This window comes from Phaseolus vulgaris, chromosome 1 (assembly GCF_000499845.2).
Source record: "Phaseolus vulgaris cultivar G19833 chromosome 1, P. vulgaris v2.0, whole genome shotgun sequence".
NCBI classification, from domain to species: domain Eukaryota; kingdom Viridiplantae; phylum Streptophyta; class Magnoliopsida; order Fabales; family Fabaceae; genus Phaseolus; species Phaseolus vulgaris.
The window spans coordinates 3283195-3302584 of record NC_023759.2 but is presented as its reverse complement, the minus strand read 5'-3'; the positions used below and the strand labels follow the sequence as shown (position 1 = coordinate 3302584).

General features: G+C 34.8%; 3 protein-coding genes across 5 annotated transcripts; all 3 read left to right on the top strand.

The window, feature by feature from the left end:
* The first annotated feature begins 385 nt into the window (after positions 1 to 385).
* LOC137816626 (probable serine/threonine-protein kinase SIS8) lies at positions 386 to 11378 on the top strand. Its single transcript, XM_068619848.1, has 13 exons — positions 386 to 971; positions 1294 to 1734; positions 2158 to 2261; positions 2864 to 3960; positions 4424 to 4464; positions 5222 to 5290; positions 5371 to 5471; positions 5728 to 5806; positions 6200 to 6298; positions 9764 to 9832; positions 9947 to 9996; positions 10077 to 10253; positions 10857 to 11378. The coding sequence occupies exons 1-13, from the start codon at positions 579 to 581 to the stop codon at positions 10948 to 10950; spliced, it is 2814 nt and encodes a 937-aa protein (XP_068475949.1). The 5' UTR covers positions 386 to 578; the 3' UTR covers positions 10951 to 11378.
* A 642-nt stretch (positions 11379 to 12020) lies between these two features.
* LOC137816628 (uncharacterized protein ycf36) lies at positions 12021 to 17929 on the top strand. Of its 2 annotated transcripts, none has more exons than XM_068619851.1 (4): positions 12021 to 12593; positions 13782 to 13810; positions 16611 to 16667; positions 17356 to 17929. In XM_068619851.1, the coding sequence occupies exons 1-4, from the start codon at positions 12101 to 12103 to the stop codon at positions 17563 to 17565; spliced, it is 789 nt and encodes a 262-aa protein (XP_068475952.1). In that variant the 5' UTR covers positions 12021 to 12100; the 3' UTR covers positions 17566 to 17929. The 2 variants fall into 2 exon arrangements, with proteins under 2 accessions (XP_068475952.1, XP_068475953.1); XM_068619852.1 differs by having other exon boundaries at positions 12040 to 12593; positions 17362 to 17929.
* On the top strand, positions 13989 to 16395 carry LOC137816627 (uncharacterized). Of its 2 annotated transcripts, XM_068619850.1 has the most exons (3): positions 14009 to 14445; positions 14556 to 15208; positions 15304 to 16395. In XM_068619850.1, the coding sequence occupies exons 2-3, from the start codon at positions 15103 to 15105 to the stop codon at positions 16116 to 16118; spliced, it is 921 nt and encodes a 306-aa protein (XP_068475951.1). In that variant the 5' UTR covers positions 14009 to 14445; positions 14556 to 15102; the 3' UTR covers positions 16119 to 16395. The 2 variants fall into 2 exon arrangements, with proteins under 2 accessions (XP_068475950.1, XP_068475951.1); XM_068619849.1 differs by having other exon boundaries at positions 13989 to 15208.
* Positions 17930 to 19390: the final 1461 nt, after the last annotated feature.

The following is a 19390-nucleotide window of genomic DNA, read 5'->3' as shown; positions in this document are numbered from 1 at the left end:
ACTTAATATTGAATTAAATATTTTTATATTTGCGTCTACGCATTTTCACGCGATCTCACGGGGGAGATGGATAAGACGATCAAAATCTCATGCTCATTTCGTGGCTACAGTTTCAGACGGTGATCACACGCTTTGACTTTTCCTTTGTTAACAGCCGTGGGATGTGAACAATGTTTTGGGTCAATGAATCGAACGGTGAAGAGCCATCGCTGCACATCACACTCCCAACGCAGAAGCAACTACAACTGTAATTATGAAATCGATCAGAGGGTGTTGGGAGTTGCATGGCCAGAATTGATTTTGGATTTAAACAAACAACAATTATTAATTAATATTAATAATTTAATAATAAATATAAAATATAAAATAAGTTGGAAATTAAAAAAAAAAGACAGAGAGAAAAGAGGAAGAGAAAGTAAAGAGAAAGTGGAGGGAATGAAACCCTGAAGAAGGAACGGTTTAAGGGTAAAACGCGAAACGCAAACGCGAAAGCGTGGAGAGAAGCGATTAAGGGAATCTCAATCTGCAACGTCATCGTTTTCTTCATCGTCGTTATCTGTTGTAACGGTCGATGATCCATGCCAAAGATGAAGCACCTGCTCAGAAAGCTTCACATCGGTGGTGGCGCTGCCACCATCAATCACAATCACAATCACAATCACAACGCATTGTCCTCGCACGCGCATCACGCTCCCTCCACTCCCGCGCTCTCTTCGCCCACCGTCGTTTCGGATCCGACGCCGGCTCCGAGCCCCGTCGTGGAGGCGCAGAACGACGTCGCCGAATTCAACTTGTTGCAGGAGGAGGAGTTTCAGATGCAACTAGCGCTCGCAATCAGCGCCTCCGATTCCGATCGCCGCGACACCGCGGAATCGGCGCAGATCGACGCCGCAAAACAGATCAGCCTTGGTTACTCTGCTTCGTTCACTGACACTCAAGCCCTAGTTCAGTTCCAATCGCTTCGTTATTGGGTAATATTTCAGTTACTATTATTATGGTGATTATAAATTATTTAGAGTAGCGTTTCTATTCTAGGCATTTTCTTGTTTTTTATTTCTCGTAACTGGAATTAGCCAATTAGGTGCCTGTAAATGGTAGTTTTGTTTTTTATTTTTGAATTATTTTTTTTTATCTGTTTTGGATATTGGAGTTAGTTTGATTTGTTGTTGCTATTTATAGATAGTCATTTGAAGCTATTGAAGAGTGTTAAAGGAAAATAAAATGAAACTGTTGGATGGAATTTTTTTGAAATGTGGATTTTGAGAGTTTGTTGTGGTGTTGTTACTGTGGCAGAACTACAATGTGATTGGTTATGATGAAAAAGTGATGGATGGGTTTTATGATGTATTTGGGGTTACCTCAAATTTGGTTGATCGAGGGAAGATGCCATTGTTGGTGGATCTGCAGACGGCTCCTGTCTCGAGAGATGTTGATTGTGAGGTGATTTTGGTGAACCATGTGGTAGATCTTGAGCTCAATCAGCTTGAGAGGAAGGCGTGTAGTTTGGTTGAGGAGTGTTGTGTTTCTGAACTGGGACTGATTTTGAGTGGCTTGCTTCAGAAGCTCGCGGATGTTGTTGTTAATAGAATGGGTGGACCTGTTCTTAATGCTGAGAAACTTACTAAGAGGTGGGCTATGAGGAGTTGTGAGTTGCGGGATTCTATGCTGACCATTGTTCTTCCCCTTGGTTGTCTAGATGTTGGACTTTCACGTCACCGAGCCCTGCTTTTTAAGGTGAGAATTTTCTCCATTTATTGATTAAAGAGATCTGTGTAGGAGATTCAAATTTGAACAATTTGGAGTTTAATACGACTAAATGCTTAGTGCAATTTTTAATCATCATCCAAACGTATGTGAAAGGGCATTTTTTTCTCTGTTGTGGACTTATATGGCCCTTGTTATTTGTTATGTTTGACATGTGTATGTTGTCATTAAAATCAATCATGCATATGGTATGATCACTTTATTTTATGTTTATAGTCTGTTTAACAGAAAAATTAATTATATTAAACAAGTAATATCTGCAAAATTAAAATGAGTTACTTTTGTCTCTCTTTAGCGGAAAGTTTTAGTTATATTACTTTCAATTTCAAAGTTAGGCAGGCTTATGCAATTTATTTTATTTCAACCAAAGCTAACTTCACTTCTGGTGCTTAGGTACTTGCTGATAGGATTAACATTCCCTGCATGCTGGTTAAAGGGAGCTATTATACAGGAACTGATGATGGGGCTGTGAATTTGATTAAAGCTGACGATGGAAGGTATTTATCTTATGGTGGAAAGTTGTTTCCCTTTTTATTGTATTGCTTTTAGGGTAGTTTAGCCTCTGATGTAAATGATGACCGTTGTATGTTCTATTGAGTTAGAAACTCTATATTGCATGTTTACACTTCATCGGGGCGGGCCAGACACCAGAGGCAGGTTTCCAAAAACAATTTTATTTCACTCTTTCCGTTCTGTATTTCTGATGCTTTATAAAACTCTACCTCTCATATGTAACGAAGAAGTGGCACCACCTGTCTAATTAACTAGTATATAACACTGTTAAATGAAGCATAGAATATTGCAGTGACTGAGGTTTAGGCTGTGTAAGGGAATGGTTTTTTAATTTGTTGCAGACTGGTGATAGATCATTGTAGTACAGTAACTGCAGTTTATTGTTACTTTTAGGTTTTAGTTACTTCAACTTACTGTGGTTGAACTTACTTTTTTCAAGGAATTGGACCACAAAGTGTTTATCTTGTATCATATAGCATTATTCTTCTCATATATGACAATGACCTTTTAACAACACAAACAGTAAGATCTTACTTTATGTCAACACAATTTCAAGAACTTGTATTTATTTGTTGCACTGATGCAGTGAATACATAATTGATATGATGGGTGCCCCTGGAACTCTTATTCCTGCCGAGGTACCCAGCAGCCAGCTCGAAAGCAACAGTTTTGCTGTTAGGGGTTGTGCAGAGCTTGTTGGACAACCAGACAAGACAAGTTCAATGGTAGATGATAGAACTGGTGTGCAAGGAGTCCTTTCTGATTGTGGTAGAGTTTCAACAGTGGGGAGGGTCCAGACAGAAGAATTATTAGTCATGGGCAGTCAAACAAATCCCGATGAAATTAATCATGTTAAAGTTAATGAGTCAAGGAGATTTGAACATACAGAAGCATATGAATGCTCTTCACATACGAAACCATCACCTGCTGAGAATATGCATGTAAAAAATGTCTCTAAGTATGTTCTCAGTGCAGCAAAGGACCCAGAATTTGCCCAAAAACTACATAATGTTCTACTAGAGAGTGGTGCCTTACCTCCTCCTGATCTTTTTTCAGATATAAATCCCCAAGATAGGGGTGTAGATAAAGTAAATGAAAAAAATGTTGATTCTGTTCAAGCTGACACAAATAGGTTATTATTATTAAGGTATGAAAAGTCTCTCATACCCTCACATGGGTTGGGCTCTGCCAGTGATACTAGGTTATGTCAATCAGCTGACTGGTTATCTGAGCAACAAAAGGAATTGCAAACAGATGTTGAATTTTACAATTCATCACAGAGTGATAATACAAGGAATGGGTTTTTAAATGTTTCTGATAGAGATATTGACGTAGAGAAATCTAACGCAATGAATGTTGTTTTGGCTTCTATTCACTCACATAATAAGATAGTTAAAGAAAAGTGTAGTGGATCTTCCGTGCCCAAGGCAACTCTTTCCTGTAAAATGCATAATGGGATTGGGTGTTTCTGTGAAGATGATGAAAATGGTTATAGAAAGAATGTTGGAGCTTCTTTTAATAACAGCGGGTTGGGCAAAGATTCAGCTGTTCAAAGAAATGAGATGGAGGTTAATGGAGACTGTTATGATGGTAGAAACAAGGAAGTTGACCCAGTGCTTGGTGAAGGCACAGAATGGGAAATTCAATGGGAGGATCTTGATATTGGTGAGCGTATTGGTATTGGTAAGTGTATTTCCTTGCTTCAAATGTTCTATTTTAGTTATAAAAGTTATATAAAAACATAAGATTTTACATGTATAAATATATCTTTTACTGGCTCTTTTTTCACTTTTTTTAAAATATAAAAACACTTTTGACATGTTTTGATAAAGGGTCTATTTTTAAGTACTCAATAATTATGTAAATTTTTTCATAAAAGTAGTAAAGGCCTCTTAAAAAGTTGTTTTACTTGCTAAAACTATTAGTTTGGGAAATTAGGTCTAAAACAAATTGCATAATAAAACATTTTTTTAAAGCTTAAACAAAAGAACCATTAGTAAGATAATTGACAATTTATAATAGCTTAATTCTTACTTCACACAGAATTGAAATTTTAAATATTGCTATATATGATTTAATATGATATATTTCATTAATGGAGACCTAGTACGAGCTGATTGGAAATATGCTACACATGTTTTTGTAGGTTCGTATGGCGAAGTTTATCGTGCCGATTGCAATGGCACTGTAAGTCCGTTCAGTACATCAATAGTCTTTTTTAATGTTTTGCTTCTATTCTATTTAATAAGTTCCTAAAATTACATATCAGAAAATTTTGTTTAACTCCTTGATGACTTCATTGGTCTGGTTTATGCTAATTTTTAAAATGCACATTAATATTTGTGGAATTTGATGTCATATTTGGATTATGGTTATACGTTAACTTGCAATGTTTTCACTCACTCACGATTGTGAAGAAAGAATCCATAATATCCATGAAATTCTCACCAGTGTAGAAAGTTGTAATTCCATGCTATTGACCAAGGTCTAGATCCTCATAAAAGCATTTAAAAAGTATACAAAGGCAATAGTATTTTATGAATTATAATTGCTTGTCTCAGGCAAGTTCCTATTTTTTTTTTCTGTTAACTATTCTTGAAATCAATATCTATCAATATTCAGATTCCAAGAGGGATCGGGGTGACATGGGGTGTGACATTAATCTTATATTAGATAAGATGGCTTCAATGCAGGTCTTAGAACTTTCACTTTCTTTCTATATGGTTATCCAGAGTTTAATAAATTGCTTTTATTAGCCGGTGAAAAATTTATTAGCCGGTGAAATATGGATGAATATGCACACTTTTTTTGTTTGGAACTTTTGTTACTTGTATCTGTGCAAAAATGAAGATCTCATTATACATAGTTGCTTTGACTTGAAAGTACTCAATAGTAATTTTGTGCACTGATTTTGGTAATTTTGCATGAATGGTTGGCATGACAGGAAGTTGCTGTAAAGAAGTTTCTGGACCAAGATTTCTCTGGTGATGCACTAGCTCAGTTCAAATCTGAAGTAAGTCATTGTCTCTATATGCACATGTATAATGCAGTCATATGCACATAATAGTCATGCCCTTTTATGTCTTATTACAGGTTGAGATCATGCTAAGGCTGCGACATCCAAATGTTGTGCTCTTCATGGGAGCAATTACTCGGCCCCCGCAATTCTCTATCTTGACAGAATTTCTTCCAAGGTTAATTTTGTTTTATGCATTAAGTTACATATTATCGGTAGGGGGATTAGATGAGGAATGCAAATGATAGGAATTCTTTTGTGATTTTCTTGAATGGTCTCGTTGATTATGTTGACAGGAAATGTTTCCTTTTATTAATGTTTTGTTCTGGCATCTAGTCAGCTTGCAACTTTGCCTCCCACAAAAACAATTAATTAAATTATTTTTCTATATTATTGTTTTGCTTGTTAAAGTATATTTGTCTTTTGATATACAGAGGCAGTTTGTATAGGCTATTGCATCGTCCCAATCTTCGGCTTGATGAGAAGAAACGGTTGCGCATGGCTCTAGACGTGGTAAGAGTTGAAAATAATTTCCCTTTCCTTTTCGTAGTAGAAATCAGGAAATTATTAGAAACAGCTAAGATACTGAAAATACAACTGGCCATGGGCTGAACACTAAATAGAGACCGTGAATATAATTCTATCCGAAAGCAAGTATAGGGGCTATGAGATTTTCTTATAAATGTGAGCATTTCTCTCCATCCAATTTTGTATAAACAGCATATTTATTGACACATCTTAGCTTTATTCTTGTCAAAGCTTTTATACATAAACCATAAGGAGTGCTCCAATGTTGACAGTCATACCATTCTCACCTAGATCCCAGCAAATAATCCTTATTTTTTAACTTTATGTATTATTTCTCTATTTCCTTTATTTAATGTGAATTTATTGTGCACTTATCAGGCTAAGGGAATGAATTACTTGCACACGAGCCATCCTCCCATTGTACACCGAGATTTGAAATCTCCAAATCTTCTTGTTGACAGGCATTGGATTGTTAAGGTATTCTTACATAAATTCTGTCTTGGAAGTTTACTTAACAAAACTGAAAAAAAGGAATATCAATGGATTGCTTGATGTGAGAAATAGGACTGATAGTGAAAAGTTACTATTATGCTTTCTTGGTAGAGAGTAATGGATGTTTTTTGTTCTGCATCATTAACAAATTCATTCTGCTGACGAATGTGTAAATTGAAGAAATATGATAGGCCAGGGCCCTTGGGTATTATAGGGTATCTCTGTCCTACATCAAATAATATAAGATGCTCAATAAAGTATTTCGGTGTGTGGTTCTCCCCCCTTAACAACTAGCTTTTAAAGGTGGTTTCCCCTAGTGATTGGGCACATATCAAAGTATCAACTTATTTTATGTCCATTAAATTGGTCATAAAATGTCATTGATACAGTTGTATTGTTTGAATGATTTATTTTTATGCTTGATACACACATGCTTTAAATTACAACTACATTATCTATATCATCATTATATAAAGGGGATACACCTTTCTGGGACTATTTTTAGTGTCATTTTTTAGTTAGAAAATTTTATCTTTTAACAAACAAAAGTAGTTTCTTTATTTATTAAAATATGTAACTGCACAAACTCTGTACTCAAAGTAACTACATAACTTCTCCACTTAAAAGTAATCACACGATACTTTTTTTTAAAAATCATTCTTACAAAATTATATAATCTTGAAATTGTATTATTTTAATGTAATACAAATGTGGATACATAGATGTGGACCGTATGTGTTTCTATTAGTATTATTAACATTAATCCATAATTTCTATATTGATTTTGAAAAAATTAATTTATTATGGAATATAATATATTATTTTTACCATTTATTTTGATATTATTTTTTAATTAACTTTATATTTACATTGCATCTTAAATTTATTTATACTATAGTTTTATATATTTAATTTTATGAAGTTATCAAAACTCTAGATATGGAGCAGGGAACACTGAGTAAAGCGCAATCTTAAGCTTTTGAAATTTTTTTACAGAGATCTTGGGACAAAGAATAAAGAATGTAAAATATATAAGCTTGCTAAAAATTGAGAAAGGAAAACCACTTTTGGATCAAGTAACATGTATTAAGGATAAAGGGGAAGTTTGGTCACAGTGCAAGATATAGGGTGACTTACTTCTTCCAAGGAGAGTAGTTAACTTTAAACTTAAGCTTTGAACACAGATTATGGAAACAAAAAGGGTGGTTTTCCCTTAAGTAGGAGTGAGTAAGAGAGTATAACATTGCTATTTTTTATTTTAGCAAGAGACAAGAAATATGACTTGAAAATTAAAAATTGGAGATGACATACCACAAGTTTCCAGGTTTAAATTTGCAGGTTCAATATTACGAAATGATGGGAAAATTATTGACGATGTGTCATATGCAAGATAGAAGCAAGATGGCTAAGAAGGCAGAAAAGAAATTGGGGGTTATTTGTGATCACAGTATCTACCTAACTCAAAGGCTAGTTTCATCATATTGGTCTACGTCTGACTATACTTTATGGTAGTGAATACTGGGATTTGAAAGGACTATGTGAGTAAAAGGCGAGAGTGGCAAAATTGAGAATGTTAGAATAAAGGTCTGGTTACACAAGGAAGTTCAAGATATAAATTTGTTTTTATACTAGATGTTAGCATGTCATTGGTCGAGGAAAATATCTACAATAATTAAAGTGGTTGGTCTTGTACAAAGAAGGCCACTAGAGGCATGAGAAGAGTAGATTGTATGTTTTTTAGTCCAATGAAAATGGGGAGAGGGAGACTAAGAAGGACACTGGAAGAAGTTGTTAAGAGAGATTTTATGGTGAAGAAAAAGTTTCTGAACTTTTGGTCTTTTACTGTATGACAAAGTCGAACCCTGTTGTGTGATGAATGTAGTTGAGCTAATATAGTGGGATAATGCTCACTCATTCAAAACTAATCTATGAAAAACAGTTTATTAAAGAATACTAAACAGTTGTAGTAATGGTTAAATGATTTCATCACATATAATTGAATTATTGAAATTTATTAGAATGATTTTTGAGTTTAATCTTGTGAAATTCTCTAATATATGTTCCGAAAACATGATGTATATCATAGTTATTTAGCTGAGCCCAGTGAAATTTTATAGGTTGCCACAACAAGATGCATCATATTTATCAATATTGGATAATAGTGCAAAGCAGTCGACCCCAAAAATGCTATTGTATAATTATGCATAGTGAGATGACCACAATTCTGAATTTTTATATGCAAATTAAATAATTTATATTTATAAATGCTAAATAATGGCTCAATTCACGACATCTATAATTTAGAACAAGCTCATTGGTTTAAGCAAAATATGCAATCAAACAAAATTCAAAAGACATAATTGTATCACTGGAAATTGAAGGTTTAGAGTTTAGAACAGAGATAAGAGTGAAGGGATAGTGTCACTGGAGATGGGTACGTGTTGGTTGCAAAAAATTGGAAGGAAGGTGAGTGGGTGTTAGTTCAGAACAGAGAAAAGAGTGAAGGGATGGTGTCACTGGAGATGGGTAGGTATTGGTTGCAAAAAAATTGGAAGGTGAGTAGGTGTTAGGTTAAGGTTTAGAGTTCAGAACAGAGAAAAGAGTGAAGGGATGGTGTCACTGGAGATGGGTTGGTGTTGGTTGCAAGAAATTAGGAGGAAGGTGAGTGGGTGTTAGGTTAGTCAGTCTTGGTGTTGCGTAGGAGGGGCAAGCAACAACCAATTAGCAATTTTTTAAATTCTGCAAAGGGGAGGAAAATCTCGACTACCCACAGTTCTGTTTTCAGGAAAAAGTGGATTTTCAAAAAGGCCCACTATGTCACTGCTGTTTGGGCTATACGATTGGGGCCATTACAGCTCCTAATCCAAACTGAATCAATATTCAAAACCTTCTTGTTGCCCATTGCTGCTTCCCACTGCTATTGTGCACTGTTGATAACTATGTTGTATATGATTTAAACATATAAGTACTAACTAATCTTTACGCACTTTGAATTAGCTATTATGTCGGAAATTTCTGGTATGTGATCATGTGACAGGTTTCTAAGCTATGTGTGGCACATTTTAAGACGTTTTCAATAAGTGCTTAATTAATATGGCATTAGACTGGCATCCAACATTATGTCTGACATAGTAACTATGTTACTAGATTTGATACAAAATTATTCTTGTGCCTGGTGTATAAAAATCGTTGAAGAATTTTGGTAAATTATTTATTTTCACTTTTTTACTCAAGAAGTGATAGACATAGAACTGTTGTACGAAAATTAACTCCGTTATAATTATACTAATTCTAATTAAAGCTTGATGAAATAGAAAATATTTTCTCTTGTTTTCTTTGTCATTGCTTTCACATTTTTGTGACACATCTGAAAACCCTTTTTTATGTTGTTTTTTTACATCTATTAAAAGTATATATATTATTATTTCTTTCTTGTTTGTCTTTTCACAGGTTTGTGATTTTGGTCTGTCAAGAATGAAGCACCATACATTTTTGTCATCAAAGTCTTGTGCTGGAACGGTAATGTGTTATTGAGTTCATCATTGATATAATTATCAGTTTATCACCAGAGTTGGTTTCATTACGGGATATATAATATTTACCAAAAACACTAAATATATCTTTTGCCTGTAGCCTGAGTGGATGGCACCAGAAGTCTTGAGAAATGAGCCAGCCAATGAGAAGTAAGTTTAATCCGTATCTGTTTGCTCCATTCAAATATGATGTCAAAGTTTGCAATGCGATAATTAAAGTTTGCGTGCAGGTGTGATGTGTATAGTTTTGGTGTGATCTTGTGGGAGTTGATCACTGCAAGAATTCCCTGGAAAGGTTTGAACCCAATGCAGGTTGTTGGAGCTGTTGGATTCCAAAACAAACGGCTTGAAATTCCAGAAGATGTCAATCCAGCAGTAGCACAGATTATACGTGATTGCTGGCAAACGTAAGTTCTATTCCTCTACTTACGTTTTCTGATTGTTACAATGTGGACCGTGAGAGTCTCAGTTCTTGGAAAGCTGACTAAAGCATCCATATTCTGATACTCATTTGATGTCTGAATATTTGTGGGCTGATTGATTGCCGCTGGTGTTGTTATCAAAGTTTTGCCATGTTCATGTTCTTTTACAATTATGATTTTGACTATAAATGTTAATATACTTTAGTAAACTTTAGATTTTGGTTATGTACTGATGGTTTAAATAAAACTTTGGTTGTATATTTTCATCTTATATTGGTCCTCGTGAGAACCAAAACGAGAATAAGTTTATTTGATACTAGGAGGGAGGGACCATATCTTCATTGAGAAGCAATCATTATTCATTAAAACCCAAATAAGTAGAAATAATAAAAGTACAAAGAAAACCTAAACGAGAAAACATATGGATTGATGTTCTTCAAAATAGAAAAGTATAAGAACAAGGATCATCCCCTCTCCTCACCATAGAAAAAACAAAACAAAAGGAATAGAAGAATCTGATTTGAAGTTACATTGATACTACTGGTTTGTTCTATTTGTTTGATTTTATTTGGGTTGGTTTTGATGCAGGGAGCCACACTTGCGGCCATCTTTCTCGCAGCTGATGTCTCGTCTTTACCGTCTTCAACATATGGTTGTCCCACAAACGAGTTCAACACATTAAACGAAGTTGTCTATAGCATAGCAATTGTAATAATACCTAAAGCTGTTCGTTGGTTCAAAGAACCAGAACAGCTAGTTTTCTTTTTTCGTCCATCTTGACAAAAAAGATTGTTGACCTGGGAAGTGTCAGGTACATTGAAAGTTGGCACTGGACACAACCCCTTCAGAAAAGAGCAGGTCCCTCCCCAATATCTGCATAAGTGCAGTGGAGGTTTAGTTGAAGTAGGTACAAATGAAAAATCCCGAGAGGGAAGAAAAACAAGAAACAAAAAGAAAAAAGTACAAAATTATTATTCTTTGTCTGTAGAGGTCTTATTTGGAATTGTAAACATGCGATCTCTCAGGTTCTCATGCAAATGTAAACAGAAGAAAAAGAACAGAAAAAAGAAAAAAAAATTGAAAAAAACTTTATGTATTTCCCATTACTCAGCTTGAGTTTGTCCTCAGAAACTATACCTCATCTGTTATGTTGTAATGCCTAATTTAATGTTTGCCACGGACTACAGCATCCAAATTAAACTTTTATGGCAATCTTTACTAATCCTTTCACTTTTTCGTTTTCAAAATAGTCGTTACTGTGATATTCGATCGATATACGGGGGATTTCGTATCCCATTCCATTGCATAGTATTCCATGTTAGCACAATACTTTTAAGGACTGAATATTCCCCTATAGGTGTATGCCAAGCGACTTCAAGTTTCTATTTCTTTTTGCTAATTCCTTCTTAGAATAATTTCTTTTTTAAATAAAATATTTACAAGACTAAAACTTATATACCGTTCGTGAATAAGAAATTAAAAAGTCAAAAACAAAAATATATTAAATGTTTAGAAACAACAAAACCAACACATTTTTCATTTCCGTACCTTTTCTTTACAATTAATTTATTTTAGTATTTATATTTTAAAAATTCATTATTTAATACTCAAACTTTAAACATAATTTTTTATTAATTATGTAAGGACAAAAAAATCAAATGTGGATATTTTGTTCGTTAAATTTTAAATTTAGGTATAAAAAATTAGAATAAGTAATTTTGGTTGGAAATATTTTTTTAAAGAAAATAAGCATATTTTTGGATTTGATTTGAATGGATAATGGATAGAAGGAAAGAAAGAGAAGGAGTGAAACAGAGGAAAAGGCAATAGCAATGGCAATGGCAGGAACACCCACTCGCATATCACCATTGCCATTAAGAAGAAGAAGAGGCACAGTTTTCCCAATTCCACTGTTTGGTATTCCCTTCACAAGCACAGCCACAAGCACAACCCCTTCACTCTTATCCTTCGCTTCCACCAGCAACAGCAGCAACAACAACAACGCTCCCCAAACAAATTGTCCCGTTCCACTGGAGCAGCAGCCCATCAACGAGTACCACTCCCTCTCCACCTCCTTCCCCTTTTCCTGGGCCGCCCTCGACGCCGTCGAGTACGCCTCCCGCCTCTTCGTCACGGGAACCTCCTTCGCTCTCCTCGTCGGCCTCCCCGTCGCCTGGTTCGGCTCCGCCGGGGCCCAGGCCGAGCCCGTCAAGCGCCTCCTCTGCGCCGCCTCCAGTGGCCTCTTCGCGGTCACGCTCGCTGTCGTCAGGATGTATCTGGGCTGGGCTTACGTCGGGAATCGATTGCTCAGCGCCACCGTTGAATGTATGTATCCTCACTCACTCTCCTCTCGCTTAATCTCTCAACTCTATAAACCAATCAAGGATATATGAATTGTTGGAATTCTGATACTGCAAAAGGAATCAGAATACCTTTGAAATATTTTCAACTCCTGTTTTATTCATCAACCACTACAACATTTTCATTTATAACCATCCAAACTTCAAAACAAACTTAAGAGATATAATTCTTTAGGGTTTAGGGTTCTTGAGTCGGGAGATTAATAATTACATATGATATCAGACACTCAAACAATATCTTTAACCCAATAGATTTGTGAATATTATTTCTTATACAGTATTTTAAGTGGGTGATTCGTTTCTAAAGAGAATTTGAAATGTTCGGTGTTTTAGTGATTTTTTTGTAATTCTTAAATTCATATAAGATGGTAGAGTTTACAAATTTAAAATAAAAAATGTGCTTAAACTATACATTGTAAATATCCTTACTGGAACAAAATTTGCATTTCAACCAATCAAAAGTTGTTATAAATATAATCTTCAAAATAATTATTGCAAATTTTCACACACGATAACTTTATTATTTTCTATAATAGCTATATACATACTATGGTTTCTCTTGGTTTGGATAATGAATTTCACACTGAAGATCCATAAAAATTAAACTGTGTATTTTTAATTTTATTTAATTTAAATGTACTAATAATATGAAATGATTATATATTAGTTTATAATATATAAAAATGTTTATAATTACTGAAATTTACACTTACAATACTTCATTCATCAGACAACATCTGTGTAGTTACATTATTAACTCATTTTCTACTGACATTGATTGGAACATGCATACTTCTTAAGGATTCAATATTTTTAAAAAAATAAAGTGGAGTATTAGAATTACAAAAAAATTTAGTTTTATAAAATTAGGAAATAGTTTCAATATTTTTATATTTTTTTTAATAATATTTTTTTTATATAATAACAAATGATTACTTCAGGTTTCACCCTAGTTCAGGTTTCAGTCTAGTGAGATTTGAAGATGGTTAACATGAACGCTTTTTATATAAAAAAAATTAGGAAATGGTTTGCAATCCTAGCTGCTCATTATTATTTTTCCTTACTGTTTTTCTTTTGAAATAAGATTCAACACTTGACAGTGTTGAAAACTTTGGGAATGGGATGCTTAATCATTCTTTACTTAATGTTGCAGATGAGGAAACAGGGTGGTATGATGGTCAGGTATGTTCTTTCTAGTTCTTCCCCCACCCTTTTTTTTCTTGAATGCTTAGTCTCATTTATGCAAAATCTCAGTGCAGTATAATTGGTTGTTGTTCTTGCCAGAAAAACACTTAATTCTCTCCTCTTCTCTCTCCTGTTTATTTTCTACTGTTTTCTCTCTTTTTGGCTGGCTAATAAGAGCTGTGCTTGGCGAAGAAGCTTATGTACTCGAGGGAGATAACTTGTTTCCTTCGCGGGTTCCGAGGCGACAAGACTTGAGTTTCTATGTCATCGGAAGTAGATGTCCTTTGACACACGTGTTGGTTGGTTTCTTCGCAAACGTTTCCGCTTCCCCGTAAGAACAGACCCCTTCTGCCAAAACGTGTGCCTTTTTACGGACCGTATGATTATATTCGAGGGATGTGTTACGTGGCAGCTGTTCAAAGGCTACTGATTCAAACGCTTCGAGTTCCGCGCGAAAGGAAATGTTTTTCTTGACTTCGTAACGCTTCTCTCCCCTCAGTTTCTGCCTTGCCCATTCCACCACTACTCTAAGCTTCAGCTGCCATTTTCAACTTTTTGCTCCTCCGTGATTCCACCGTCAGCCACCACCTTCTACGTTCCTCACTCGTTGCATTCCTATACCCCTTTTAGCGGTGAGTTTTACTGTTATATCTTGTTTTGCTCCGTTCTTTGATTGATTCATGGATTATTCTGCTTGGGCAAAAAAGGATTTGCTCAAGGAAACTTCTTTTTACATTTCTAGTGAGAGGATTCGTGACCTCCGAAAGTCATGCGATTTGAGCAAAACTAATGAGAATTTGATCAAAGTCGTTCCGTGTGAGCCAGATGAACCCGTTTGTAATGACGAATCGCACGACCCTTCTGGTCCATTTTGTTTTTTCTATGATACTGTCTTTAAAAAATTGTATCTTCGTCTTCCTTTGACCAATTTTGAGAAGGAACTTTTAACCGAGTTGAACGTCTCTCCGGCCCAACTGCATCCGAACAGTTGGGCTTACATTCGTGCTTTTGCTGCCCTTTGTTCTCAATTCGAAATATTGCCGACGTTGAACATCTTTTTCTATTTCTTCGAGTTCAAGAATTCTACCAAACAGTTGTGGTCTTCCCTCAACAGTTGTGGGGGAAGAAATCTGCTTTCGCTTTTCCGATCCTCATATAAAAATTTTAAAGGACGCTTTGTCAAGGTCCGCCCTTCGTCTAACAGTTCAACTCTCCTAGAAGGGTTTCCTTTGTATTGGGCTCGTCAACCTCGCTTTCAAAAGCCTCGCCAGCTTGGCAAACTTGATCCGATGGAGCGAGGTGTCTGTGAGTTTTTGGAAAATCTTCAAACTGTTTTCGACACTTCCACCATCTTGAAGTGGGAATACAACCCCGATCTGCTAAAATCTTATATTGGTATAATACCCTCTTTGCCGAAACAACCCTCTTGGATTGAACTCTTATGCTTTTTGTACTTTGCGTTTCTAAGCTTTTATTTTTCTCTTCTGTAGATAAAATGTTGGTTTCCTTTAGTAAAACCGAGCTAACCAATAGGGTGAAGAGGATGCGGGCTTCGAAAGCCGTATTGGTAGCCAACCCTGCTGCTCCGGGCGGAGTTCAAGTACAATCCGACCAGGATGAACGTACGGTGTCGGCGGGGAGCTTCAAGTGGAAAAGATTCGAGGGCCCGATCCCTGCTCAACACTCAACTTCCGACGTCCAGGCCCCTGATGTGGTGATAATAGAAGCCGGCCAGCCGAGTACGGCCGACTGTGTCAAAGGTAAAGCTAGCTTCTGGGATGCCGATTTTAATATGTCAAGGCATAATCTATCCCAGTATTTATTAGAGGAAGACATCTCGAGGCTGAAGGGTTTGAGTGTGAGCCTACTCTACAATACTGCCGAGAGTTTGCTCGGCGAAGTTACTGCCCTAGTGTGTATGGCAAATGTGAGAGCAAAAGAGGAAGCGGTGGTGGAGGAAAAGAAGACTCGGCAGTTGGCCGATCTGCAAAAAGAGATTGATAGGCTGCAGACGGAAGCTGCTGAAGTGGATCGCCTTCGTGCTGACTTCCAACGACTTGACCAATTTAAGTCTGGACTTGAAGTCCAGATTGACCAACTGAAGAAAGAGAATGAAGACAAACAACAAAAAATCAGCCAGCACGAGACCAAAATTGAGCTGCTGAAGGATGATGTGACGAACACATTCATAGTTGGGTTTGAAGCAGCTTTGGAACAAGTCGCCGCTGTACACCCTAGTGTGGACTTATCTTTAATGGACCCTTGCAAAACTGTGGTTGAAGGGAAGTTAGTCGGCGATGCTTGAAGTTCGTCATATGTTGTTTTGAGTACTTGGGCTCTTATTTGTTTTTTGTAAAACACTTATGTTTCTTTGACGTATGGCCATTTAGATCTTTTAGGGCCTTCTTTCTTGAGCCCCTTCTGTGATTACGAAATGTGCATCCTCCCCTCAATTGAATGGCCTTTTTAACATATTTTGTAGATCATAGATCCAAAACTTGGACCCAAGTATACATGGTCACCTGCACAATATGTACATATATTTGATAATCTTTATTTATTTCTATATCGACACTTCACTATTTCTGTCCCTATCCGTGCATCAGTTTCCTTTAAACTTTGTGCTAAAACTGTACTCACTCACTGTAAGGCCATACTTGACCTTGACGATGGGACTGATGCCCTTGTCATGTGAGTTGGATACAATGCCTCTGCACGGATTCTCTTTGTTTTTTGTTTTGGGTGGTATGAACAATTATTGTTTCTACCACTTAAGAGGCTACATGTTTCTCAACAGATATGGGTGAAGACTGCTGAAGTTTTGGCCCGTGATAGACTCCTGGGATCATTTTCTGTAAGCATTCTATTCAATTATTGTCACTTTTACACATAGCTCCGGTGTTATTGCTAGAGAACCAAGTCATTGTTTAGTATATAGTATATATTATTGCTCTTCTTTTGGACCTACTGCAATTGTTTTTGAATATTTGAGATTATGTTTGTAGTGATCACTAACTTAAACAGCCATGCCAAATAGTGATTGTGTTTCATGAATTGGGTATGTGCAAGGATATGATTAGTTCATTTTTTTTCCGAGACACTGAGAAAGTGAAATAATTTTTTCATAATTTAAATACATAAATCAACTTCTACAATTTATTTCATTAATTTATTTTGAAAAATAGTTTTTAAGAACATCACTAATTTTTACTTAGAAAAAAAAAGATTATTTTCTCTTTTATTCTTTTCTTGTAAGGTATCTATGTAAAGTTTATCCAATCAAGTTATCATAAAGGTAGGCTTTTTATGACTTGGGGCTTAATCTGTGTGAAACTTTATGATCGCTCCCTCTTATTTTTTATAAGTCACATTCTAAAAAAAAACTTATGTTGTTCCTTTCTGTAAGTCACTTTAGAAGATAGGAAGACAACATATATCTATCTTAACCTTTGTGCCTTTTGCAAGTAACATTTAACTTTCATTGCAACTCAAGTAATCTTCATAATGAATTAACATAACCAATAAATTTTTTTATGTTTAAGGTGAAGCCTGTACTGAGCAGATTGAAAATTACTCTTGTGAGTCTGGCAACTTCTTTACTTGTATGTGCTCTTATCCTTATTAACATTGACGGGGACCAAAATCTGATATCAAAAGAACCAAGAGTTCGAGTTGTACCTGGAGTTTACAGTGATAATTCTGCAAGATTATTTGAACCAGATGCTTTTCGTGATGAACCTGAACTTCAGTAATACAAGTATGGTTGCATAAATTTTTCCTTAAACACTTATCATAAAGATAAAAGGTACAAATGAAATAAATCTTTTCAAAAAAACCAAAAGTTAATTTATGCAGAAGTTAATTTATAAGAATGTTTTAAAATCAGATTTGTATACTTATGCATAAGTTAATTTAGTTTATGAAAAAGTTTATTTCATTTTTTTAGACAATGGACCCCCCATGAATTGTGGATATTTGGCAGGAATAAGTTATCTGTATACTTAGTATCAAATCCTCTGTCATGTGTACATATCTTATATTGCCTTTTACACACCATATGTATTCTGTAAATCTGGAGATAAATGAACATATGTACATATTCAGTTTCTTGTGAAATCATTTTTATACGTTTTCTTTTCCTTTTGATCAATGGAATTCCACTGTTAGGTGTGGTTGTTGAAAAAGAGGAACAACCTCAAAATAATGTTAATTTTTCATTGTATGTTTTACCAACTTATGCTATACCAAATGGTCTTTCATGACAACCTCAATCTTTTTTATCTTGAGTATTTTTTAGAAGAGATCATTTCTGTTGAAGTTAATTCTAGTAACCATATTGTCCATGCATATAATGCTTGAATTTTTAAATTTGATTAAATAGCAGTATATATATATATACATGTATATGTGTATATATATAAAGGAGAAGCATCACTTTAATCAATTAGTGTGACTGGTAAGTTTAACTTGCAACAACTCTCTCAATTATTAGAGAAAGAAATTCCCAATTGAGAAAATCCTAACCACATGTTGCATGTTCCTTCAAATTAGTACATGCACCAAAGAAAAAATGAATTAAATTGAAATTTGAAAAATAAATTGGAGTTAGAAAGGAAAGGGTATCAAGAAAAATTCAAGTTTTCCACAGCAATCTAGTCTTGTTGGTATTGGCAGCCATTCAGCACCTCCAAAGCTGCCCAAGAAAGTTAGAACATGAGCAAACATGGTGTCTCCCATACTCATAAAGGGAAAAATATTGGCTATATTTTTCAAAATAATTATATAAATATTCTCATGCTTCCCTTATATTTTTTCTTACATCTAGTTATTTCTTAATTTCTCCTTTTTTTTTCATTAAATCTCTCAATTCTCATTGCATTTCTCACATTTGTCATTCTTTTACATCTCTCTATTCAAAGAATGTATATACCTCGAATTGCATCCTGAAATACTAATTTTCTGTTTTAGATGTACTTCATGAGGTTTTATCTCCTTCACAATTAAACTATTTGACAAAGAAAATAATGTATTAAGTTGTATCAATAAAGAATTGTAGTTGTCTTAGATAAATCTATAATATTTTTTAAAGGTGTTAAAGATTAGATTCATTTGAGAGACAAATTCTTCTTAATCAATATATCATACAAGTAATTGTAAATCGAATATCTAAATACACATTTATGGATAAATACATATTCACACCTAAAAGTGTATCATAATATTTAACGTTGTTGTATATTTCTCTTTCTTTTTATTCATGATCGCTTTTATCATTTCAGAGTCCTATTGATATAATTATTTCATGGAGCAATTAATGATTTAACTATAAAAAAAAGTGGTCAAAGATTCAGGAAGAACAACCATATCAAAGAAAATCTTTTTTTCTAATTAAATATTTGGCTCTACACAAAAGTATGAACACATCTTTGATACAAGTTCATTTCTTACATGGATCTTTTATCAGATATTTAAATAATAATAAAATATAATAATAGAAGTAATAAAAAAAAAAATAATAATGATACAAGATATGAGCTTTTGGTCAACTTAGTTTTAGATTGTGTTGGGATCCAACAT